The sequence below is a fragment of a genome, unplaced genomic scaffold (assembly GCF_019419815.1).
Source record: "Pyrus x bretschneideri cultivar Hongxiangsu unplaced genomic scaffold, Pyrus_bretschneideri_v1 Contig12, whole genome shotgun sequence".
NCBI lineage: Eukaryota > Viridiplantae > Streptophyta > Magnoliopsida > Rosales > Rosaceae > Pyrus > Pyrus x bretschneideri.
The window spans coordinates 4,753,716-4,777,837 of NW_025999413.1; the positions used below are offsets into that span (position 1 = coordinate 4,753,716).

At 36.4% G+C, this 24,122-nt stretch overlaps 3 protein-coding genes, 1 long non-coding RNA gene and 1 other non-coding gene across 5 annotated transcripts; 4 read left to right on the forward strand and 1 right to left on the reverse strand.

Annotated features, from left to right (window-relative positions):
• Window positions 1-229: 229 nt before the first annotated feature.
• On the forward strand, window positions 230-1,643 carry LOC103947834 (xanthohumol 4-O-methyltransferase). Its single transcript, XM_009358799.3, has 2 exons — window positions 230-1,071; window positions 1,254-1,643. Exons 1-2 carry the CDS (start codon window positions 283-285, stop codon window positions 1,551-1,553), a joined length of 1,089 nt encoding a protein of 362 aa, XP_009357074.2. The 5' UTR covers window positions 230-282; the 3' UTR covers window positions 1,554-1,643.
• Window positions 1,644-3,166: 1,523 nt separating this feature from the next.
• On the forward strand, window positions 3,167-4,890 carry LOC103947832 (xanthohumol 4-O-methyltransferase-like). Its single transcript, XM_009358798.3, has 2 exons — window positions 3,167-4,289; window positions 4,484-4,890. Exons 1-2 carry the CDS (start codon window positions 3,495-3,497, stop codon window positions 4,691-4,693), a joined length of 1,005 nt encoding a protein of 334 aa, XP_009357073.3. The 5' UTR covers window positions 3,167-3,494; the 3' UTR covers window positions 4,694-4,890.
• A 3,283-nt stretch (window positions 4,891-8,173) lies between these two features.
• LOC125474163 lies at window positions 8,174-9,229 on the forward strand. Its single transcript, XR_007255826.1, has 3 exons — window positions 8,174-8,352; window positions 8,591-8,639; window positions 9,134-9,229. It is a non-coding gene; the product is annotated as an uncharacterized LOC125474163 (long non-coding RNA).
• A 3,932-nt stretch (window positions 9,230-13,161) lies between these two features.
• Window positions 13,162-13,749, forward strand: LOC125474194. The gene is made up of 2 exons (XM_048577630.1): window positions 13,162-13,315; window positions 13,493-13,749. The coding sequence occupies exons 1-2, from the start codon at window positions 13,207-13,209 to the stop codon at window positions 13,690-13,692; spliced, it is 309 nt and encodes a 102-aa protein (XP_048433587.1). The 5' UTR covers window positions 13,162-13,206; the 3' UTR covers window positions 13,693-13,749.
• A 4,719-nt stretch (window positions 13,750-18,468) lies between these two features.
• Window positions 18,469-22,080, reverse strand: LOC103947831. The gene is made up of 6 exons (XR_007255969.1): window positions 21,099-22,080; window positions 20,723-20,942; window positions 20,117-20,336; window positions 19,604-19,689; window positions 19,217-19,308; window positions 18,469-19,081 (listed from the first exon to the last, which is right to left on the reverse strand). It is a non-coding gene; the product is annotated as an uncharacterized LOC103947831 (transcript).
• Between the last annotated feature and the right edge of the window lie 2,042 nt (window positions 22,081-24,122).

Consider the following 24,122-nt stretch of genomic DNA (forward strand, 5'->3'; position numbering starts at 1 on the left):
TTTACCAAAAGGTTTCAACATTATTGATATTATATAATATTTAGTATTATTGATTAGAGTAATGTAACTCTTAAACAAATAGCAGTAAATTTGTTGGATGGTTAGTACATGTGCATTAGGAGGTTGATTAATCCACACATTCAACTTCAACTGCTACCTGCTACACCTATTGAGTACTACACTTTACCAAAAGGTTTCAACATCATTGAGATTATATAATATTCCCTTCTGTATATAACTCATGTAATTAGCACCACTTTCAAAATTACTCTATAGATTAAAATGCAGGAAGATCCAGAAATTGAGGCAAGCCTAAGAGGCCAAGCAGATATATGGAAGTACATGTTTGGTTTTGCTGATTCCATGGCCTTAAAATGTGCTGTGGAGCTACGCATAGCCGATATCATACACTCCCATAGACCTAGTGATGGTACCCCAAACTCAAACCCTATGATCGCTTTGTCCCAAATAGCCTCATGCATAGCACCCTCCCCAGACATCACTTACCTCACACGCATCATGAGACTTCTTGTCCACCGGAATATATTCGCCGTTCATCACCCATCTGATGGCGGGGAACCTCTTTATGGTTTGACAGATTCATCAAGATGGTTGTTACATGACGCAGAGCTGAGTCTAGCGCCTATGCTTGTGCTGCAGAATCACCCCTGCCTAATGGCGCCTTGGCACTATTTTAGCCGAAGAGTCAAAGAAGGAGGTCCATGTGCCTTTAAGATGGCCCATGGGCTTGATATTTGGGACTACGCTTCTCAAAATCCAGAGATCAACAAATTGTTCAATGATGGCATGGCCTGTTCTTCTAGGGTTGTGACAAAGGCAATATTCACAGGTTATGAACATGGGTTTGATGGTGTGGGATCGTTAGTGGATGTAGGTGGTGGGACTGGAAGTGCGGTGGCTGAGATTGTCAAGGCCTATCCCAACATCAAAGGTTTCAATTTTGATCTGCCCCATGTCGTAGCCACAGCACCGGTGTACCATGGCGTGTCACATGTAGCTGGTGATATGTTTGAGGGCAATATTCCAAATGCGGATGCAGTTTTCATGAAGGTAATTCTCTTTTACATTCCAGTTATGGTATGATTGTAGCCTTGTAGGTAAGGATTTCTTTCCTTTTGTCACCTTCAAGGGGACGATCTCGTAGTTTTTGGTTTGTGAAGAAACATTGTTGGTTAGACATAGTATTCTTGCCTAAAATTGAAATGACACTAATTAATTTTTTATTAATGTAGCATATTATGCACGATTGGAGTGACAGTGATTGCATCAAGATTTTGAAGAATTGCCGAAAAGCAATACCAGAGAAAAGTGGGAAGATCATTATTGTTGATGTAGTTCTAGAGCCAAATGGTGAAGGGACTCTGAATGACACACGATTGATTCTTGATTTAGTGATGATTGCACACGCGTCAGGTGGAAGGGAGAGAACTGAGATTGAATGGAAGAAGTTATTGGAAGAAGGAGGTTTCCCTCGCTACAAAGTCATCAAAATTCCAGCTTTTGCATCCATTGTTGAGGCCTACCCTATGTGAACTAAATTCCAGTATCATGCAAATGTTGTAGTTATTATGTATTGTCAATAAAACGATGCTCAATCGTAGTGATTCCAGCTGGCTTAAGCACTTGCTGTACTTCCATTAGAAACTAACATCATTCATTCGAATAATTGCATCAAACAATTTACTTACTGACAAACTCATGACTACTAATTAATTAAACTGGTTCAATCTTGATCATCCACTACTCTTCAAAATCCTTGGCTTCGTATGGAATCCTCAAAAACCCATCGTTGCAAAACCCTTATTCCTCAGCTGATCTATACAGCAGCTGCAAGAACTTTTCGTGAAGGAGCAACTTGGTATGAACCATGAAACGCTTCATATCACTATCCACACCAACACAAAAAGGGACGTAACCTTTCGGTGTTGTAGAAAGAGAACTTTTCAGTCTTTTCGCTCCTATTAACTGGCTTAACTTGCCGCTTCTTCTCACCCCCATTTAATGAAGGCAATCTTATCTTTTCTGAGAAAAAAATTCAGGTGTCGTACGTATTCTGATTTTCTGAGATTATTTGTGTAATTGTTGTTCATCGAATTTCTTAGATCCAAACTAAAATAATAACATCCCTTTCATATGCTTTCCTAATACATATGGATATATTGACTTCACGTTTCAGAATTGCTCCCCGATCCCGATCTATTTGAAAATAGTTATAATTCATTTATCATGTTTACACATACATAAGAGCTTATGTCCGAAGGAAGCCACATATTATATCATATTTTACTAAATAGATATCTGTCTTATGATCCAAGTATGATTTTGAATTGACCTATTTACTAAAATGTGCAATATTAAACAGTAATCTATTGTAGACTTAGTCATATTGATTAGAGTAATGTAATCCTTTATTGCACTTAAGTTTAAATCCTTCTGTCCGTAATAAAGATAAATTTAGTATAAATTATCACATTATTTCTTAAACAAATAAGAGTAAATTTGTCGGCTAGTTAGTGCATATGCTTTAGGAGGTTGATTAATCCACACATTCAACATATTTCCAATAATTAATTGATTCCTTCAACTTAACTGCTACCTACTACCTGCTACACCGACTGAGTACTACACTTTACCAAAAGGTTTCAACATTATTGAGATTGTATAATATTCCCTTCTTTATATAACTCATGTAATTAGCACCTCTTTCAAAAGTACTCTATATATTGAAATGCAGGAATCAACAGAAATTTAGGCAAGCCTAAGAGGCCAAGTAGATATATGGAAGTACATGTTTGGTTTTGCTAATTCCATGGCCTTAAAATGTGCTGTGGAGCTACGCATTGCCGATATCATACACTCCCATAGTCCTACTGATGGTGCCTCAAACTTAAAGCCTATGATCACTTTGTCCCAATTAGCCTCATCCATATCACCCTCTCCAGACATGACGTACCTCACACGCATCATGAGACTTCTTGTCCGCCGGAATATATTTGCCATTCGTCACCCATTTGATGGCGGGGAACCACTTTACGGGTTGACACACTCATCAAAATGGTTGTTACATGACACAGAGCTGAGCCTAGCCCCAATGATAATGAATTTTTAGTTGAGAGATCATTGCTCCAATTGAGTTAAAGTTAAGAAATCATTGCTAAAATTTAATCAAAGTATTACAGCTGACGTGATGATACAGTACTATCTAATGATTTCTTCATATGCTTTTGGGTTCATCGAAGAGGAGGAGGAAAAACTAAGGTAGAGAGAGAAAAGATAAATTTTAATTGCAACATTACTTGCTCCACCAATTGATTATTACACTTTACCAAAAGGTTTCAGCATTATTGAGATTATATAATATATTTTTTCCCTTATCCATATAACTCGTATACACTATTGAGACTATATACTATACGTTTCCCTTCTTTATATAACTCATGTAATTAGCACATCTTTTCAAAAGCACTCTATAGATGGAAATGCAGGAAGCAACAGAAGTTGAGGCAAGCCTAAGAGGCCAAGCAAATATACGGAAGTACATGTTTGGTTTTGTTGATTCCATGGCCTTAAAATGTGCTGTCGAGCTACGCATTGCCGATATCATACACTCCCATAGTCCTACTGATGGTGCCTCAAACTCAAAGCCTATGATCACTTTGTCCCAATTAGCCTCATCCATAGCACCCTCCCCAGACATGACATACCTCACACGCATCATGAGACTTCTTGTCCATCGGAATATATTTGCCATTCATCACCCATCTGATGGCGGGGAACCACTTTACGGGTTGACACACTCATCAAGATGGTTGTTACATAACGCAGAACTAAGCCTAGCCTCAATGCTTGTGATGGAGAATCACCCTTGCCTAATGGCCCCTTGGCACTATTTCGGCCAATGCGTCAAAGAAGGAGGTCCATATGCCTTTAAGATGGCCCATGGACTTGAGATTTGGGACTATGCGTCGCAAAATCCAGAGTTCAACAAATTGTTCAATGATGGTATGGCCTGTACTGCTAGGGTTGTGATGAAGGCAATACTCACAGGTTATGAACATGGGTTTGATGGTGTGGGATCGTTGGTGGATGTAGGTGGTGGGACTGGAAGTGCAGTGGCTGAGATTGTCAAGTCCTATCCCAACATCAAAGGTTTCAATTTTGATCTGCCCCATGTCGTAGCCACAGCACCGGTGTACCATGGTGTGTCACATGTAGGTGGTGATATGTTTGAGGGCAGTATTCCAAATGCTGATGCAGTTTTCATGAAGGTAAGTCACTATAAAATCTTTTACATTCGAGTTATATGGTTTGGTTGTAGCCTTGTAGGTATAAATTTCTTTCCTTTTGTCACCTTGAAAGGGGCGATCTCATAGCCCTTGGTTTTGAAGAAACGTTGTTAGTTAGATATAGTATTATTTGTTAAATTTGAAATGACAAACTAATTAACTTTTGATTAATGTAGTGGATTATGCACGATTGGAGTGACAGTGATTGCATCAAGATTTTAAAGAATTGTCGAAAAGCAATACCCGAAAAAAGTGGGAAGATCATTATTGTTGATATAGTTCTAGAGCCAAATGGTGAAGGGATTCTGGATGACACACGATTGGTCTTTGATTTATTGATGATTGCACACACGCCAGGTGGAAGAGAGAGGACTGAGACTGAATAGAAGAATATATTGGAAGAAGGAGGTTTCCCTCGCCACAAAGTCATCAAAATTCCAGCTTTAGCATCCATTGTTGAGGCTTACCCTATGTAAACTAAATTACGTTATCATGCAAATGTTTTAGATATTATGTAATGCCAATAAAACGCTGCTGAATCATAACGTCAATAAAACGGTGCTCAATCATAGCACTTCCATTATGAGGGGTTAGGTTTATATCCCTTAACTAGTGTAACTTCTTTTTCATTATCAATAAAATTACTTCGTACCATCGAGGTTTTCTTCATTAAAAAAAAAAAAAAAAAAAAAAAAACAGTTCCGTGGGACCCAACTGACTAGGTTTAACTTTTTTTTTGTTATCGATAAAATTACTTCGTACCATCGAGGTTTTCTTTAAAATAAAAAAATAAAAAAACACTTCCGTTGGACCCAACTAAGATCATTTATTCAAATAATTACATCATACATTACTTGCTGACAAACCCATGACAAATACTTAATTAAACTGGTTGAACCCTCACTACAAAAAAAATGGGCTATGGATACAAAATTGAGGACACAGATAAGGAGTTTGTGTCCCTTTGAACACTAAAAAGGTGGAACAGTGCACATTTTATAAAGGGCACCAAGTATTGTGCCCAAATGTTAAAAAAGTTGACACAAACACATTATTGGGCACGAAAATCAAGACTTTTGTGCCCAAATGTCCATCCAACTTTCACGTGTCCCTTCAATATCAGAAATGAAAATTTTATATTAATTTACAAAGACACGATAGCAGTTTTCGTGCCCTCTAATTTAATATATTTAAATAAAAAATATGTTTTTTTGGTGTCCTTTACATATTTACTTTTTCCTATTCCATAATAATAAGATTGTTTATTAATTTCAAACTGACACACTAATATTTTTGTGCTTTTGTTTTAAATAAAATAAAAATACCACCCTCAAATGTACATTTTGAATTATTTGCACTATATACTTTTTAGATTTCAAACGGCGCGTATAAAAATAATTGTGACTTTTGTGCAAAATAACAATAAAAAAATATGAAAAACTTGAAGATGAAAAAAGGTTATTAGTCTTCTCTCTCATCCCTTCATCCTGTCTCTTCCTTCCCCTTCACTCTCCTTTCCGTATCCTTCCTGTCCATATATTTCAGGCAACAGCGCCGCCTTCCACTTGTCACCACAGACCGTCAAATTATACCTTCATAATCCTCTTCCCATCATCTTTCCGATCCTCAAGTTAGCTTCTACAAATTCATAGCCAAATTTCTTCAATTTCAGATCTAAGAAACATATGATTTTGTTCGGGTTTTTTGTGTTTTGCAGGTATGAGAGCGGCGTACGGGACGGCGAAGAGAGAAGTAGCAGTGGCGAAGATGGCCTTCTTTCATCACCATCTGAAGAGGGAGACTTGAGGAGTTGTGGAGAAGGTTCTCCTATTATCCAAGGATCCAACTGTATGTTCACCCAGACCCTTATCTAAACTGTAGGATAAATGCATTTTTGAAAAAATATTAACTGCTGAAGTTAAACTTGCTTGATTGGTTAAGCATCTTTTGATTTTAATTGTATGTTGCATGATGTAAGAAGCTGGATATGTTTCTTTCCCCCTGCCCCACATGGAAGAATGATAGCCACTTCGTTTACCTTACTGTTGTGTAGGTTTCTTAGAAATAGATACATTTGCTCCGGAAACTAGTACTGCTGAAAAACTAAATTCAAACTTTTTCAGATGAAAGGCTTTGCAGCCCACAAAGCACCACATTTATTCAGTTAAATATTTCAGCTACCTCACCCGCTCTTAATCTGCAGTAATATTTTCATGTTGCAGGGACTGAAGAAGACAACTGGATAGAGGAACCTTCAGAGCATAATCAAGAGGATGGACTGGCTAGGTTTTTATTCTCTCTGTTCTGTGTGTTGTCATATGTGATTTGGTGCCGTATATGTACTAGCTTTCTATGTTTGCTATGCGTTTGTGATGTATGTGTTGCACTTGACAATGTTTCAGGGCTGTTGAATTGTTTACATTGGAATTAGTAAAACTTAAAACCAAAATGAAGTGCGCAACTCATAGGAAATCCTCTGAAATTTTGATCTCTGTTGCCGCGGAGGTACATATGCAGCTGCAAACCATTGAGTCTCAGATTCAAACAGACATGTAGGTACTTTCAACTGAGACGTTTGAGGTTTCCCTATTAATTTCAACAATCTCTAAGTTGTTTTGGATGATTTTCAGAGGAAAGCATACAAACCTCAGTAAATCAAAGAAAAAAAGGCTGGAAACAAGGTTTGAAGGTACTGAAAGTTGTATTTCTGATACTTTCAATTGATTATTATTATGTTTGGAATTAATTAATTTGAATCTAATAAGTAACTAATATTAAAATTATTTTTCCATCTCCAAATATTTATTTCCTTTCACTTTTCTGTTTAAGGGTGGTTGACAATTTTCTGACCAAGATGAACTGTACACACTCCCGTTGCACACAGATATGTTTATGACATGTGAAAAGAGTTATATTTAGATATCTTGATAATCACTTATTTCATTGATCATAATCACCCTTTCTTTAGTGGTTTCAATTATGTGATTATTTCCTCAAATTAAATTTGCTGGTTTTTCTGCAAAACTCGCCTGCATTGGGTGATTTTGCAAGTTTTACCAGGAAATTTGTTCCTTTTAACCCCTTAGTCGTGAGGTTGTTTGTTTGGCTATAAGACTATATGATATACCAATACCATAATAGGAAATAGGGCTCACTTGTTTTAATTTTACATGTTTTAAATTGCTTATGTTGAGAATATGAAGTCTGGCATCAAACATTATAGGCCTTTCATCGTAATATGTAAAATCCTAGGCCTCCCTATCCATTGGTAACTGGTTTTGGTTGGAAGCTCCAACTTAACATGGTATCAAAACGGCAATTCATCTTGTCCCATGTCCAATTTGGCCACATGTGCTCAACTTCACCTAATATGTTAAACCACTTGTTTGACCCAATTAGTTTGCACATGAGGGTTTGTGTTGAGAATAAAGAATCTCACATCGGACATTATAATTGTTGTATCACAATAATTTAATTTACTTTTATCCATTTATTGGCTATTGGTATTAGATTGGACGGTCTAGCTTTCAACATTTAATATATTGGAAATCCATGAGTTATACTGAGTTGAAATTTTTTCACACTCCATATTTTCTTCTTGGAGGGAGGGCTTTATGGATATCACAATGTATATAATCAATTTAGCCTGCATGTGTATAATCAATTTAGCCTGTGTGTGCCCGGAATTGGAATTTTTTCTCATTGAAGCTATGCCTGAAACCCCACCTTTTTTTTATGCAGAGCAACAAGAACAACTGAAGGTGATTTATGACAAGTTCAAGGAACAAGTCAATCAGCATCTTCAGGAATGCAGGAGCACACTTGAAGGGCTGGAAGTATACCAGACAGAGAGGACTCCATATTTCCCTCTTGCTTTGCTGTACTGGTCGTGTTACTTGATGGAACTGCGGCAGTGCTCTTCAGCTGCTGTGTTCTTCAATCATGATATGTTGCTTTTAATTTTTGGTGCAAAGCTTAAAGGAGATTGTGAAAAACTGCGCTCAGGTCCTCCCCAACGAAGCCGTCAATGGACTCCTCGCCCAAGGTCCTCCGCCTATTACTCTCTCCTCACTTTGTCTCTCTAAAATTTCAGATTTATTTCTCTAATTTTTTAACTTGAAGTTTTTGGTTGTTTCGATTTTAGGCCAAATGAAAAAAAAAAAAAAAAATTGGGCTGAGGCATAGTTGTATTAATGAATCCCTAATTCTAATAAATTCCAATTTCTCAACCCTAATATGATTTTGGTTCTGGGTACTTTCTCTCACTCTAGAAATTTGAGCAGCAAAGCACAAATCTTTGTGTTCTTCACTTCAGCCAGTTTCGTATTACAGGTACATCCACTTTCTATCCATTCTTTTTTTAGGTAAAGTGATTAGAGTTGTTTCGGTTATAATTGTGTTAAAAGTTTTAGTTAGGATTGAAATTATTGATTGCCCAGCTTTTGCTATGTGGAATTGGAGGTGGGCTTTGTGTTAAAAGTCAAGAATTTGTGTGCAATAATAGGGATTGAGTTACAAAGTTGTGTGCGGTGTGCATCAATTGGTGAATGAATTTGATTGGTTCTGTTTTTTGGGATTGAAATTTGAAACAAAATATTCATGCTTTTGTGGCTTACGTAGGTGAATGAATTTGATTGGTTTTGTGTGCCTACGCTGTTAAAGAAAAGCCGAAACCAAACCAAACGAAAAAGAAAATTAACAAGAGTGATCGAGCAATGATGAATAAACTTAACAGCGTCGGTGACCCTGAGCAACGTGAACTCGAATCATACGTACTGACCTTTTCTTTTTATGTTGAATTTTATTTTATTTTATTTATGATTTAGGGTCAGATTTGAATGGGGGAGTTGCTGCGATTATAGGAGAGCTTGATCATGGTGATGCAGGTACAAGAAAAATGGATGCTTGGGGTACTTGGCGGGGCCATTCAAAACAACCCAGTTCAGAAGCAGGCAATCATTTTTTTTCCCTCTCTATACGCGATGGCCACATCGAAACCCATCAACCACCAAAGCCACCCTGACCAGGTTGCCGACTCGAACATGAGAAAAAGAACTGTGCGGGTTCACTTAAAACCTTAATATTTGATGTTCTTATTCCTGAGAGAACCGATATTCACTTAAAACCTTTATAATTTTAGTTTTATTTTAGTTGGGGATAGAACATGTAAAATTCTAGTTGTTTTTATATACAATGGTTGTGAATATCTCTGTAAATTGTAATATTATAGATGCTTGTGGTTGTGGGATGTTTTAATTATATGAAAAAATAATTTTTTGTTTAGCCTCAATCTCAATTTGTAGGTGATTTCGGTTTTTAATATTTTTTTTAAATAGGTGACATATTGGGCACAATAATAATAAATGTGCTACCAGGGGTGGCTGCAGCCATCTGACAATTTTGTCAGAACTGGGCACAAAAAGACCTTTATTTGTGCTTACGTGTTTCAGCACAACATACATTATTGTGCCCTTTTAGCAATGGTGACGCCCATAGAGGGCACAGACTCTAAGATAGTAGCTGCACTGTTGCTATTGGTCTATGGACACATATGTTGGTGTTCTTTGGCCTCAAAGGGCACAGATAATTTATTGTGTGCAGTGACCATTTTTGTTGTAGTGCCTGTAAATATTAGGTTTGCGCATCTTGATCATCCAATACTCTTCAAAATCCTTGGCTTCGTATGGAATCCTCAAAACCCCATCACTGCAAAACCCATATTCCTCAGCTGATCTATTTAGGAGTTTCAAGAACTCTGCATGACGGAGCAACTTGGTATGAATCATGAAACGCTTAGTATCACCATCCACAAACAGGCACGTAAGTTCTTAACGCTTCGGAGTTGTAGAAGGAGAACTTTTCAGTCTTTTCGCTCCTATTAACTGGCTCAATTTACTGCTTCTTCTCACCCCCATTAGCAAATAGCAAAGCACTCTCTTCATCTGCAATTCTGGATTAGTACTTCAAAATTTTTTGGTAGCGATAAGTATAATTCATTTCGGTACTTACTTCCTCAGTACAAATTCAAATTTAAGGCCATGCTATCTTCGTATACTATCTACGTACCGATTAGATATTGGTTAGTTAACGATGTTTTTAAAGTCAATAACTTAATGATTGCGACATGCATCTTAATTTACATGTCATAAATAAAATGGTAAACTGCAAGGTACAAATAGTCTTTGTAATGACGCAATATGACATGACTACAAAGTTGAAAATAGATTTAAATATTTTATTTTTCCGGCTACTACTATTTTACTTTGTGATTGTCACATTATTCGTGTTTTAAATATGCCCTATTCACTACCACAAAATTTTACAATAGTTAATGACGTTAGTTGCACATAATGTAGTGTCTAATGTGGGTATTAGCCACCAGTATACTTTTCATACAGCTCATTAGTTACCAATAGATCTTTTATTCACCTCATTATGTGCAACGACGATAATTATTGCCAATTTTTCTAGTAATTAGAACATATTATGTCTCTGTCATTTGAGTTTACCTAAAACCTATGAATTCAATGAGATGACTTTAAATTCAACCTTGCCATCTAGGAATTTCGAAAGTTAGATAATAATCTTCCAAGGTGTATAATTATGTATTTAACTACAAGTGAATATAAATAATCGAGTCTGTTTCCTTTAATTTGTTCACATAAGCTACTTCCCTATCTTTGACCCATGGTTATAATTCTGGCTAGCTTGTGGCTGCACCATGAATGAATTACTTAAAAAAAAAAAAAAAATTGGTGCCGTACGCCATCGACCACTGCCTCGGCGACAATGCCTCCTTATTACCAGCAGCAGCTCAACCAGATCAGCATCATCATCATCATCTAAGCGACAACGTTCGCCGTTCTACTAATTCTTCGCATGTTTACTATTTTGCCCAGTAATAATACACAAGAATAGGAAGAGGATTATGCGGAAGCCACGAGGCTGCTTGAAGGATGAGAAATCGGGTTGAACCTAGCATCCTTTTTTTTTTTTTTTTTGGTCAAATGAAAACTTCATTAAAGACCCAAAAAGGGGGCAGCAAGTACAAATAAAGTCTATGATTGTCCAAAGGCAAAACCCAAAATAAAAAAGAGAGTGCAATCGATACAAACTAAGCAGCAGTAGTGAAATACAGCTTAGATAATCAAACAAATACTACTGAACATCATTCAGGTGAAACAAAAAAGGAAGAGGTTAATAGTGATTCCATTATCAAACATCAATTAAAAGATGATGGAGGACATGGAAGCCCATCCCGAGATAGCACTGTAACTAGTGAGGGAGGGGGCACAGTTGCCCATGAGAGATTATGTTTCCATAAACTAAGCCTAATCCTGAAGGTAATTTTTTCCAGTTACTTTAGTAAAATAATTAGTACAAAATAACTAGGACAACTCATAATTTGTGTGAAAATAATATCATGACAGGTCACAGTTTTAGTGAAAACTGAAAAGTTCAATCGATAAGTTTTAGCAAGATCTTTTAAGTGCCTTCTAAAAAAAAAGGTTATTAGGGATTCGGAAATGGTCGTACAATTCATTACGTGACATAAGTAATAAAAAGTTTATCTTGATTCTTGTACATTTTCTCAAAACCAATAAAAAAATGGTGACTTGTGGCTCATAATTTTTGTGAAAAGATAGATGGTTAAATTATAGTCAAATCTTTTGATCGTAGCAAGAAAAATATTGTTGTCTAGAGTAAATTTCATATCGAAAAATTAATAGACCTTACATGCACTTATATGAGTAAACCCAATAGTTGAGCACGCTTTATTGAGCCATATAAATATTCTTCACTAAAATTTTAACCTAAATAACAGAAAAATAATTCAAAATTACTAGTTCTGCCTCCGCTATGACTCAATAAATAATAAGAATCGGTAACAAATAACCTAGTTATAATTTTTCCTTACTACGAATGCAAAAGATCTTGCAAAAATTAGATAGATGATCTAGAAACTTATGTAAATCAATAAAATGATGCAGCACGAAGTTAACATGAGATACCAACGTAAGTCCTTAAAGAACAAATTCTAGAATCCACTAGATTTTGGTTGAAAATTTAAAATTTTGTTTGATTATTGATTGAAAGACGACATTACAATGAAGCCAACAGCTTTAACAACATAATCAAAATGCAAGCTCAAGGGCTTTAGGGAATCGAACGAAATCAAAACGATATTAATCGAATGGCAAAAGAAAAGTCCAATTTTTATTACAAAAATTAAAAAATTATTTTGGAAGCCTAGACGACCGCAGATGGCCGAAATCCATAGTATATCATAGCAAAGCAATGTGTTTGAACCGTAGAGTCGTTCTCTTTTCTGAGAAGTATCATGGGCCCAAATTGGAGCTTGGACGTCAAATTTGCAAATTCCTGCTGCGTTCTTTTGACTTCCTTGGGTCCATTGCGTCTTCTATCCTCTCAGCCATCTGTTTTATTTCATAAAATACTTATTTGACTTAATTTTATTCTCACGAATATATATATATATATGTATATGTGCGTGCGTGTGAACTTCAAATAAATATCTGGAGTGATCCTTTTGTGTGTGGTAGTAAAAGGACCAATAATCATACGTAGGACAGCAGAAAGAGGTTAGCAATACAAGAAAAAGACCCAAAAACAAAAAACAAAAGCCAAAACAAAAACAACTAAGCCTGCGCAATGCGCAATATTCCCATACACAACATGTTCTTAAAAGATTGCTTAATATATTTATAACTTCTTTGGGATAAACACACTAGAAGGGGACGTTGGACAAACCGGCCTGTAACAAGGCATTACCATCTCTACCTATATATATGGCTTTACACTCTCAACAAATCATCAACCAACACTAAACAGAGTTAGCTTCTTACTAAAACTAATTACAATCACATATAAAGCAATAATGGCTGTGATTGTCTCTAACAAAAAAGCAGCCATGTCCCGTAATTTGGTTCTCTTGTTCTGCCTTCTTCTCATCATCTCCTTTGCTGAGGGAAAACAACTAGGCAGCAGTAAGCTTTACAATATTAGAATTTTAATTATCTAGTTATAGACGATTATCTATTTCGGTTTGAATAAAATCAATGTTTTACTGAATTTCATTTTTTATGTATACGTTGGATACTAATACGTTGCCTTTTGTGTTTTAACGTTTCTTTTTTCTTTCTTTTGAATATTCGATTGTGTAGTTGGGTTTGGGGGCCTCAAAGCAGCTCCAAGAGCCCCAAGATGCCAAAAGGTATATGGGGCAAAACTTGGGGATACTTGCGATGGAATCATTCAGAAGTTCAAACTGAATGCTTCTCACTTCTCTGAAATCAACCCTAACCTCAACCGTGACAGTATCTTTGTGGGTCAATGGCTTTGCATTGTTGGCACTGCAAAATAAACTGCAGACTGAAGGAGGAAAGTTTGAGTTGAAGCACAGAATATAAATGCATGAATAAAAGAGCACCAACAACCATCAGTGTTCGTACCAAATTCCACTTTGCTTTAATAGTTTTTACATTGTTGTAAAATAAAAAAAAATAAAAAAAATCACATTGTTGAATCCTGGTGTTTATGCTGAATTTTTCCCTTTTGGTTTTTTTCTTTTAATAATTTTTAATACTAGATTTGTTGAAATGACGATATTATACTTCAATTTAAATTATATTAAAGAGAATTCATACTCGAGCGCTGCTAATATGGCTACACACATCTGTTAATTAAATATTATTGTTTCCCTTTAAATAAACTACGGGAATTTATACGTTTTACACGGGATTATTGATCTTCGTCTATTCATTCGATCCGACGGTCGAAAATTGAAAGTTGTGTGTAAGAGGAAGAAATGAGTGCATAGATAGCACAACTCTTTAGGAAATACAACATTCATTAAGAATAAATAAGTTAAAGATTTTTTTAATTGCACCTCTATTGATATTAACTTTTTAAAAATATAAAATTAGTTTGATCCCAATACTTTATAAAGATTTTACCTGTATATAATGAAGCGATTAAATACTTTGCATGCAATAAGTGATTTTGCTGTACAATTATATTGTTTAAATACAGTGGAATACTCGAAATAAACTCTGAAATTCTCAGTGCACTTAAGGGCAAAGTTTGATAACTTTCCTTGTGTGTGTTGATCATTGGCAAGGGTAGATGTGAGGAGGTTCGGTTCGGGTTGGTTCGGGTTGAGTCACAACCCGCTAATCAATTTATTAGGCTCGGGTAGCCTTTATCAAGGGTTTAAATATGCTGGGCTTAACCCACTAGCCATTTATCAATTCGTTAGGACCAAGTCCACACGCCAAATATAAGATCACAAAATCAAGGGCCAATTCAGGGAGTAATGTCTGCTACTATCGATCGCAAGATCAAGAGCCCATATCTTTTGGAAACCAAGATTTAATTATATAGTAGCTCTCAATCTATACGTACGATGCAAAAAATAAATAAATAACTCAACAATTATTTGGTTATTATGTAAAACTAGACACAAGAGAATAATAACGAAATAAATAAAAAATTCTATATTCCACATAGAGAATTGGATGTACAAGTTGTGATTTGCTATTCACCCAAAATTATTAGAGTGCTTTATTAACATGACTAGTTTAGGATGTACTTAATGCGACTTCACATATTAAACTCTGAAAAACATTTACGTACTTAATTTAGGATCAATTACACAATCAATCACTTTACTTATACAAGGCTTGTTATGAAGGTAGGAGTCATATATGGTGTATGTAATATACATGAAGTTTGAGACAGCAAATATATTGAAATACTCAACTTAATGGTTGTTGTTTTTAGCTCATGTGCTCTTAATATCGAAGGTCTTTTTTGACCAAAAAAAAAAAAAATATATATATATAAGGTCTTTTTTAACAAAAACAAAATATCGAAGGTCTTTGATTTGTAGCTAAAAAAATTAATCAGTAGGTATAATATACCACTTGGAGAAAATTTTACTCAAATACTTACAAAAAACACGGCAACTTATTCAGAAGGAAAGCATTTGTTTCTTGTTAGACTTTTTTTCTTCACATAAATGCTTATGTCGTTATTTTTTAAATTACAAATTTGAATAAGAATTCAGTGAACTAATAGAAAAAACAGAAGAAGAAGAAGAAGAAGACCAATGTCTAAGTGGGTTATCAGACTGAGTGAAGTATATGAAGTGCAATACAGCAAACCCATGACCCATCCATGATCAATGTCTCTAGACCCACAAAACCCAATGGCAAATGCTTGCCCATGCGTGGTGCAATTTTGATGTATGTTGGTAGTCGGACTCCAAAAGTCCTTGCTATTTATATCAGTTCATACACAACATGTTACAACATATGGTTAGTGGTTGCACTTTTAAGATTAAAATGATGTGACGTTTCTTTGTTTATAGATAAGGTAGAGAAATTTGGTTTTTCCCCACTTTTCAACCAAAGCCACAAGTGGATCACATAGTCGGTTGCACTCAAAAAGGACCTCTCAGATTTGTCAATGGGATTGTCTTTAGAAACCACTAACATTCTACATGTGCCATGTGTATATCTTAGTATATTTAAATATAATAATTGGCATTGGGGTTCCGATGGAATGGAAGCTAGAAGTGGGTTTATAATATATAATTTTATATGCAAAGAATTAGGTTCTGTGCTGTATGGATGACATGACATGGCCAAGAGATAAGTAATCGAGCACTAAAATCATCTTCAATCGAAGGGTCAAGAAGGCCAGAGGATCAAAAATAATCCTAAAATCGTTTTTAACCGAAGGTCAGATCAAAGGGCTCGTGGACTCCACTAGATAAAAAATGGCCAAAGGGCCAACTGGGCGGTCCAAATGAGCCAGCCAGCCAGTCGACCTGACCACATGTTGACGTCATATTTGATTTTTTTTTTTTTTTTACAATTTTTTTAACTGTTTTTTTTTAATTATTTATTTTATATTAAGTAACATGAAACAATATTAAATAACATTAAGCATTAAGTAACATTAAAGAACATAAAAAAATTTAACAACATGAAAATTATTGACAATCCATAACATAAAATTATTGAGGTAATTTAATTTAAGTAACCATAGTAATTCAATTAAAATAATAAATTATGTTTGGCCCCTTGGACCTTGGTTGGAGATGGTTTTTTTTGTGACAGTGCTATGTTTGGCTTGGCCCTCGGTTGGAGATGGTAAGAAATATGACAATGCACTGTTCATTAAAATATTAATTTCTTAGAGGAACAGAGGGTTAAAACGAGCCCTCTGGCCCTCCTTCTGTTGGAGATGGCCTAATGGGATTCAAACACACTCAAAACCCCTAAAATACTCCTAGAGTGAGTTCTTCGGTTCTTCCCCATCTCGAATGTTCAAAACCAATCCATGGAGTCAAGACTAACATTCATGCATTTTAATTGTGGTTGTGTGCACTAGGTTTACAAACTAAAGATTTTTTTTTTTTTTAAAATCATTCACAAAAGGATGTCAACGTAGATAAAATCGTAACATATGCCTTTAATTCATCGGTGCAAGGATGGGCTATTCCCTGTGTCATGCTAGTCATTATTGTCTTTAAGAGTTGAAAATCCAAGGGGGAGAGTGATAGTTTTCCAGCGTGCCAACGTTCCTTTAAAACTGTAGGCTAGTTAGCATGTTTTGACTCGATGCAATAGGCAATAGCTGCCAAGAGTCATGCCGCGCACCATTCTCATATCTGGTCCCATATATTACAAGGTAGAAAATAAAATGTTAGGGTTTTGTGCATAAGTAAATACTTTTAACGACTCAAACTAAAAGTTAGCATATAGAAATTTCACCCAAGCACCAAAAAGAGCTTTTGATGATAACACCTTGGATACTCTTAACTCCAAGCCCAAACAAATTCTTAAACCTCACCAAAAATGAATATCCCAATGATAATTCTTTGGTTAATGATTTTCACGTTCTTTATTTTTAGCAGTCTTTGAGCTAAATAAATCAAAAGATACTCGTTGAACACAATTAAATAAATGAGTGCAAAAAGTAGATAAATCTGCATGTCGATCAATTTTCTATATTTTGACACGAAGACACCCACCGTATCATTGTGCCACAAAGCAAAAAAAGAAAACGAAAGTTGAAAAATCTGCCTGTTGATCAATTTTCCATGTTTTGACACGATTACACCTACCATTTCACTGCACCACAATTAAAGCATGATTACTGGCAGAGTTATGCTGACTCTAATCCCAAATATAATATAACTTCGTGCAACCAATCTACTTAAAGCAAACAACTTATGTCTTATGCGGTGGTTCAATGGACGCGAGCACATAGAATGATATAGAATTGCACGAAGTCAAGGACTCTAGGCAACCTTTAAAGCCATAAAGTGTTTTGGTTGGTTGTTTGGTTTTGGCATTCCATGTTTCCAACTAACAAGATGAACTAGTCATATTACACAGAGCTACCCTAAACTAATAAAGCGAGGTTTTGGTTGATGCAAGAACCACCAAGGACACTTCTCTTCTCTATTTTTATAATTTTTATTGACATTATCCACAAAATCCCTCAATAGGCTTATCCTTCTAGTCGACATAAGCAATATCTCTCTACTTCTACAGACTCATCCTTTTTACTTTTCCTTTCTACCAACTTTTTCCAGAGAACAAGTCTAGGGGAGGATCGCAGCTCGCAGCAGTGTTCTCGTGTCATAGAATTCCTTCTCATCCAGTACATATCCTGAGCGCATCATTAGTATTATAAATAGAGTGGGATATACATAGTCGTATGCAACATTCTCTCCCAATTTGTTGACAACCCAATGTGGTCAAGAGAAATGACCGCACGTTAGGGGTAGGCCAATATTAAAGAAAGAGTAATGTTATTCATACCACATTTCTATATCATCTTATGTGACATCTGATGTTGACAGCCACATCATTTGAAAAATTTGCAAAACCCAAGGAAATGAATATAAGAGACTCCTCGTATACCACAATCATCATTTAATTAATTAGTTTTTTTTAATTATTAGTTTATTAAATAACGAACTAAATTTAAAATTCTGATTAATTCAAATGATGTCTCTGTCCACATCAAATACCACCTAAGATGGTATGAAAATGTAGTACAAAAACATAGGATAAATAGCATTACTCTAAGAGAAATATTAAAATAAAAAATTGCAAAAGCATAGGGCAATTTCCTCGTCTCCCCAAAGTTCCATAGACGGTCAAGAGAACATATAATAATTTACACAAACCACTACAAACTCATGATTCAAAGAGCCTCTCTCTAACCTCACCCGTCTCTACTACATACAAAGTCCCAACAAAAGGAGTCAAAGTCATTCATCACATACCCTCATCTGCTGACCTCAAACATGAGCTCAACACTAAAACACCCTAGCAAATAACCACAATCCTTAATCAGCCTCATCGGCTAATTAAACTCCAAAACAAAAGGTCAACGAAAACCAGATTATCCGAAAAGAGGAGTTCAGCGGTCCATCACTTTCACTTTCAAGTGGAGGAGTTCTTTTAAAACTTAAAGGTAGTGGCACTGGCCACGCCGAATAGCTGTGAAATAGTTGAAGTCATGGTGCTGGACCCTAAGCTGCTTTAGCCAAGAATCCGCCACGCTCAATAGCGACATGAGCCTCTCTCGGTCCTTTCCACAATTGCCTGATACCCACACATTTCCTTGCATCTTGTAAGTGGCCAAACCAAATGGAGGGAGAGAGATGCCTCCCCCTTTCTTACGCTTCTGTTGCTCGTTGTTCTCAATATCATCCTCAAGGTCCATGTCTACATAGAGTGCATATCAGGCATGTAAGTACATATCATGCATATACATAGCTATCGAAGAACTCAGATATTTATGATGAAAAAGGCTTGAGCATGGAAACAAAACTAAGCGAAATGGACTTGGAGAATACATACCTTGAAAAGAAGATGAAAGGGTGTGGTAAGTGAGGAAGGATGTGGACAGATCCTTTATAGTCCTTCCCATTGGAATGTGATAAATTGGATACCTGAAAATAATCACATCAACAAAGTTAAATAACTTTTGCTTTATCCTAATAAGGAAGCATGCTCGTCTGTGTAATCACGGTCATTTATAAGCAGTACTTATTCTCTACAACGTGTAATTATAACCGACGTCGGAGTGATTTTCCAAAAATGTTGCACATTCAGTGCTTTCACAAGCAACAAAACAATAAAGTTAAGTAGTATGCTCAAGCCAAATTGCACGCTTTACTCTGATTCTATTTTGGTAATTATTTGGGTGTCACATCACATGTTAAGGCATGAGAGAGAGAGATGTACCAAGCAACAGCCATCCAACTAGCTGGTGAGAGATCAACGCTCCTTAATGACATCAAGCCAGGGTATCTTTGAGCTAACGAATTGATCTGAAGGCATATAACGAACAAAGTGTCAATCAAACCGACATACTTTTAGTATGCGTATAACAATATGGAGTCTGAGAAACTAACAAGCATAAGTGGTCACGATCGTCCAAAAAATTAGAACCTCATATCTTGAAGCGTATTATATAATATTCTTCTTACAAAGAAAGAGTCAAAAAGATAAAAGAACAACCAAAACAAGAACAAATTCTCATGAAGAGAGATGGATTTCAACATATCATGGTCAAAAGTTTAGATACCTAAACAGGAGAAAGTAATCATGTGACTATAACAAACCTGTTAATTTATTACTACTACCAAGTTTAATCAGATAAGACACAAACCAAACCGGAAAAAAAAAAAAAAAAAAAAAATTAGAAAGGCACAAAGTAAGGGTTGCACAAGAGGAAAATGAACAACAGAAGGATACCTTATCCATGAGAGGAACTCTTCCATAGGGAGTTGATCTCTCAAAATACTCAAAATATAGGCACCCTAATCTATCATTCACATGCCAGAGATTGTCTTGCTCGAACCCGCCATCTTCCGAAGAGCATCCATCCCATCTCCACTTATCACTTTCACTCTCAAAGCTGCACGAATCGCTAAACGAATCCCTAGTCTCGCAGTCGCCTGATTCGGCCTCTTCCCTGAAAAATTCATTGGAATGTGATTCTGCCATTACAGCAACTTTACAAAGACAGTTACCCCTTTTTGCTAGTAAATTACACGAAATTACAATAAGTAAAACTGTATCCGATGGCGATGGGCATAGAATCACCATATCAAGGTAGTCCAACTAACCCATATCATAATCCTAGCATTTCGATTGTCTACAACAATTCACAACCAAAACTTATTTGATTCAATCTCGGTTTTAAGCCAATTCAAACCAGCATTTACAAATTCGATCACCGCAACAATCAGGTTGCGAAAATCAAGCAGACACAGCTACTACAAAGTACAGATGCAATTTAATTTCAACATTTTAACCCGAAAAGCGAAATTGCATGTGTGAGACCTGAAATATTGATACCTGAAGCTATTCACAGACGAATTGCTAGTGAAAATTTGGATAGCAGAGAGGTAAGGCACATAGTACTGCACAAGGGTCTCGCCCTGTCCATGGCGATCGGAACTCCGGCGCCATAAGCACTCCATTCATCATAGCAATTCCAGAGATCACTCAATGTGAAATACTCAACCTTTTCTCTCTCCCATGGATGCCATAGCCGATTGAGGTTCCTCATCTCAGACTGCAACACCAAACGTCCAAAAAAAAAAAAAAATCAGCGTACAAATTGATAAAAAAAAAATCATTCATTCAAAAACAACCCAGAAACAGAAAATCAGGCTGCATGCACAATCAGCTTGCAAATTGATGAAACAACCCTAAACAGTAAATTACAAACCTTGGGTAGGAATTGGGGTCGGAGCACTGGGGTTGTACAATGGAGGAAGCAGTCAAGGTTTGATTGCATTGACCCTTTGTCCAAAATCATTTCTTTTTCTTTCCTCTGCAATTCTAGAGAGAGAGAGAGGGGGGAGAGAGAAAATTTGAGTTTTTCGCTCACCCTGAATCAGAGAGAGAAAAAAATGTTTCTCTCACCCCAACCAGGAAAACAGAACGAGCCTTCTAAAAGAGAAAAAAACAGAGAGAGAGAAAGAGAGAAAGGAGAGGAGAGGAGAGAGAAAGCGAGAGAAATGGGAAAGAGAAGAGAGACTGAATGTCGGGATTAGATTTCCCTTGACAAGTGAGAGAAAAATGGGAAATGGGCCTACGAAAGAGTTCTATTTTTTAACGTTTGGACACAACAATTCACGGGCGAGTCTTCGCTTCTCTGTTTTTTCTCTTCACAGATAAGAGTCTTCGCTGGCAATGCTATCAATTCCCAACGGATTTCCGTTGGCCGGAGAATCAAATTCCGGTCAATCCTCCGGACACGGAATTCTCTCCCTGTTTTTTCGGGTTTTTGTAATCGTTTTTCTCTCTTCACCAACCTTAAAGAAAACTCAAGTCCCTTGATCACAGTCACGACAATTCAACGTTAAACCTTGAAGCTAAATCAATCCCACAAATCAAAATTATAAAAAACCCAGAAGAAAAAAACCTGCCTTTCAATCGAATTTTCCCGAGAAAATGACAGAAAAATTTTAGAAAACCAGAACAAAAAGAGCTGAAAACCAAGTTTTCTGCGCGAGAGATTTCTGGGTTTTTGTAGTTTGGCAACCAAAGACACGATTTTGTAACAGAACAGCGAGAAAATGATTCAACTTTCCCGGAAAAGCAGAGAAAGCAAAGGAAAAAAACAAACAGAGTGTGAGAGACGGAGGGAGGAAAGAAGGAATCAGAGAAAATAGCAACTGAGCTTTATGTTGTAGAAAGAGCGAGATTTTGTAGAGATAATGGATTTGGATACCAACAATAATTAAGGCATCAGAATACCAGATTTATTATTTATCAGACTCATCTGTCTCAATCAAAGGCCCCTCCCCCCTCTAAAAAGATGAACCATATAAATTTATGAATTTTCTTTCTTGTTGCTTATATTTTTAATTTCCGTGGATTTTTTTTTAATTTCCCTGGATATTATAATATCTTTAAGAGCATTTTCAATAAAAATGTTAAAAGATAAATGTCAAATGTTAATTTGATAGATAACGTAATAATGTCAGATTTTTTCTTTTTCCAACTAATGTGTTTTTTTATTATAAATGATATTTGTAAAGCTCATTTTAAAAATAAATCAATTAAAATAATTTCTCAAGATCTATAATTAATGCATTAATGAGAACTACACAATAAAATAATTAAAAATTATTGGGTAAATTACAGTTTACCACCTCAGGTTTGAGGTATATTACAACCTCATAGAACATCTTTAAAACACTGCACTTTCATACCTTACGTACTATTTTATTTCAATATAATACATCTGTTATATTTTCTATTTATTACCCCGTTAAGAGCTGACGTGACTACCACATTTATGTCACGTGGCTAAATAATTTAAATAATTAAAAAAAGAAGAAGAAAGAACCCAAAAACCCATTCCACCCCCCTCAACAACCCACCCATCTCCCTCTCCTCCACTTTTCACCTCACCTCCCATCCAAAAACCCACCCCCACTGCATGTTCTTCTTCTTCCGCCTTTGAGCGGTCCCTCACTCTCATAGGTCTCTCCTTCTTCTTCCTCCCTTCATCTCTCTCTCGCTCCGGCATCTTCTTCTCCACCTAAGAGGCTTGTTAACTAAAGACGGTGTTACGGAGGTCTTGAAATTGGGGTCCCAATGTTTAAACAGATTAAAGAACGAGAGGTGTCGGGGATGTAGAAAAAGGTATGTAGGCTAAAAATTATATTTGTTATTGATACATGAATGTGGAAAAATGGAAGAGAATGCAAATGGAAGAGAATGCTTATGGAAGAGAATGCAAATGGAAGAGAATGCTAATTTTTTCATTATCTTTCTCTACAAGATTACAAGGATATATATACATGATACAAATGTGTAGGTAGGACAAGGTAGGACGGCTAGTAGACAAGCTAGGACGGCTAGGAGACAAGCTAGGACGGCTAGTGACAAGCTAGGACGGCTAGTGACAAGCTAGGACGGTTAGTGACAAGCTAGGACGACTAGGAGACAAGCTAGGACGGCTTGACGGCTGTAGGACGGCTTATTCTTCCAATACTAATATTATATACAATTACACAAGGATTCCAACCATATTCCTTATTTGTCTAACAGGGGACGAATGTGCATAGGCCGTTGGAGCCTCTATGGCCCTCGAGGCTTACCATTGTCGAAAACGATGAGAACTTCGCCAAGGGAAGTCAAGTCCGAGACGGGGCTTTTCGATTCGAGGGCTTGGGGTTTGAAAATCACCAAGCACATACTTGTGTTTGTTCCACGAGAAACATTGGGTCATGGTGGTGGTCTGACATCGACGGAGAACGATGGTGTAGCCGTCGTTGGAGTCATCTGGGTGCGTAGGGAATCGTCGAAGAAGACAATGAACAGTGGGAGCAACCACTTGGGAGATGGGGATGGGGTGGGGCTTGCGGGGGAGGTGGGGGTGGGGTGGGTTTTTGGATGGGAGGGGAGCTAAAGAGTGGAGGAGAGGGAGGTGGGTCGCCGGGGGGAGGGGGGAGGGAATGGGTTTCTGGGTTCTTTCTTTCTTTTTTTTTTTCTTTTTTTTTTTAAAAAAAACTTTTTAAAATTATTTACATTATTTATTAATTGTTTAGTCACGTGGCACAAATGTGGCAGTCACGTCGGCTCTTAACTGAGCAATGGATGAAAAATGTAACGGATGTATTATATTAAAATAAAATAGTACGTGAGGTATTAAAATGAAATGTTTTGAAGATGTTGTATGAGATTGTGATAGATCTCAAACCTGATACGGTAAAGTGTAATTTACCCAAAATTATTT

Bases quoted from the DNA above. Each gene is read 5' to 3' on its own strand.
- LOC125474194 (XM_048577630.1), top strand. From the start codon at position 13,207: ATGGCTGTGATTGTCTCTAACAAAAAAGCAGCCATGTCCCGTAATTTG. The intron at 13,316-13,492 runs GTAAGCTTTACA...TCGATTGTGTAG, and splicing joins GGGAAAACAACTAGGCAGCA to TTGGGTTTGGGGGCCTCAAA.
- LOC103947834 (XM_009358799.3), top strand. From the start codon at position 283: ATGCAGGAAGATCCAGAAATTGAGGCAAGCCTAAGAGGCCAAGCAGAT. The intron at 1,072-1,253 runs GTAATTCTCTTT...TTATTAATGTAG, and splicing joins CGGATGCAGTTTTCATGAAG to CATATTATGCACGATTGGAG.
- LOC103947832 (XM_009358798.3), top strand. From the start codon at position 3,495: ATGGAAATGCAGGAAGCAACAGAAGTTGAGGCAAGCCTAAGAGGCCAA. The intron at 4,290-4,483 runs GTAAGTCACTAT...TGATTAATGTAG, and splicing joins CTGATGCAGTTTTCATGAAG to TGGATTATGCACGATTGGAG.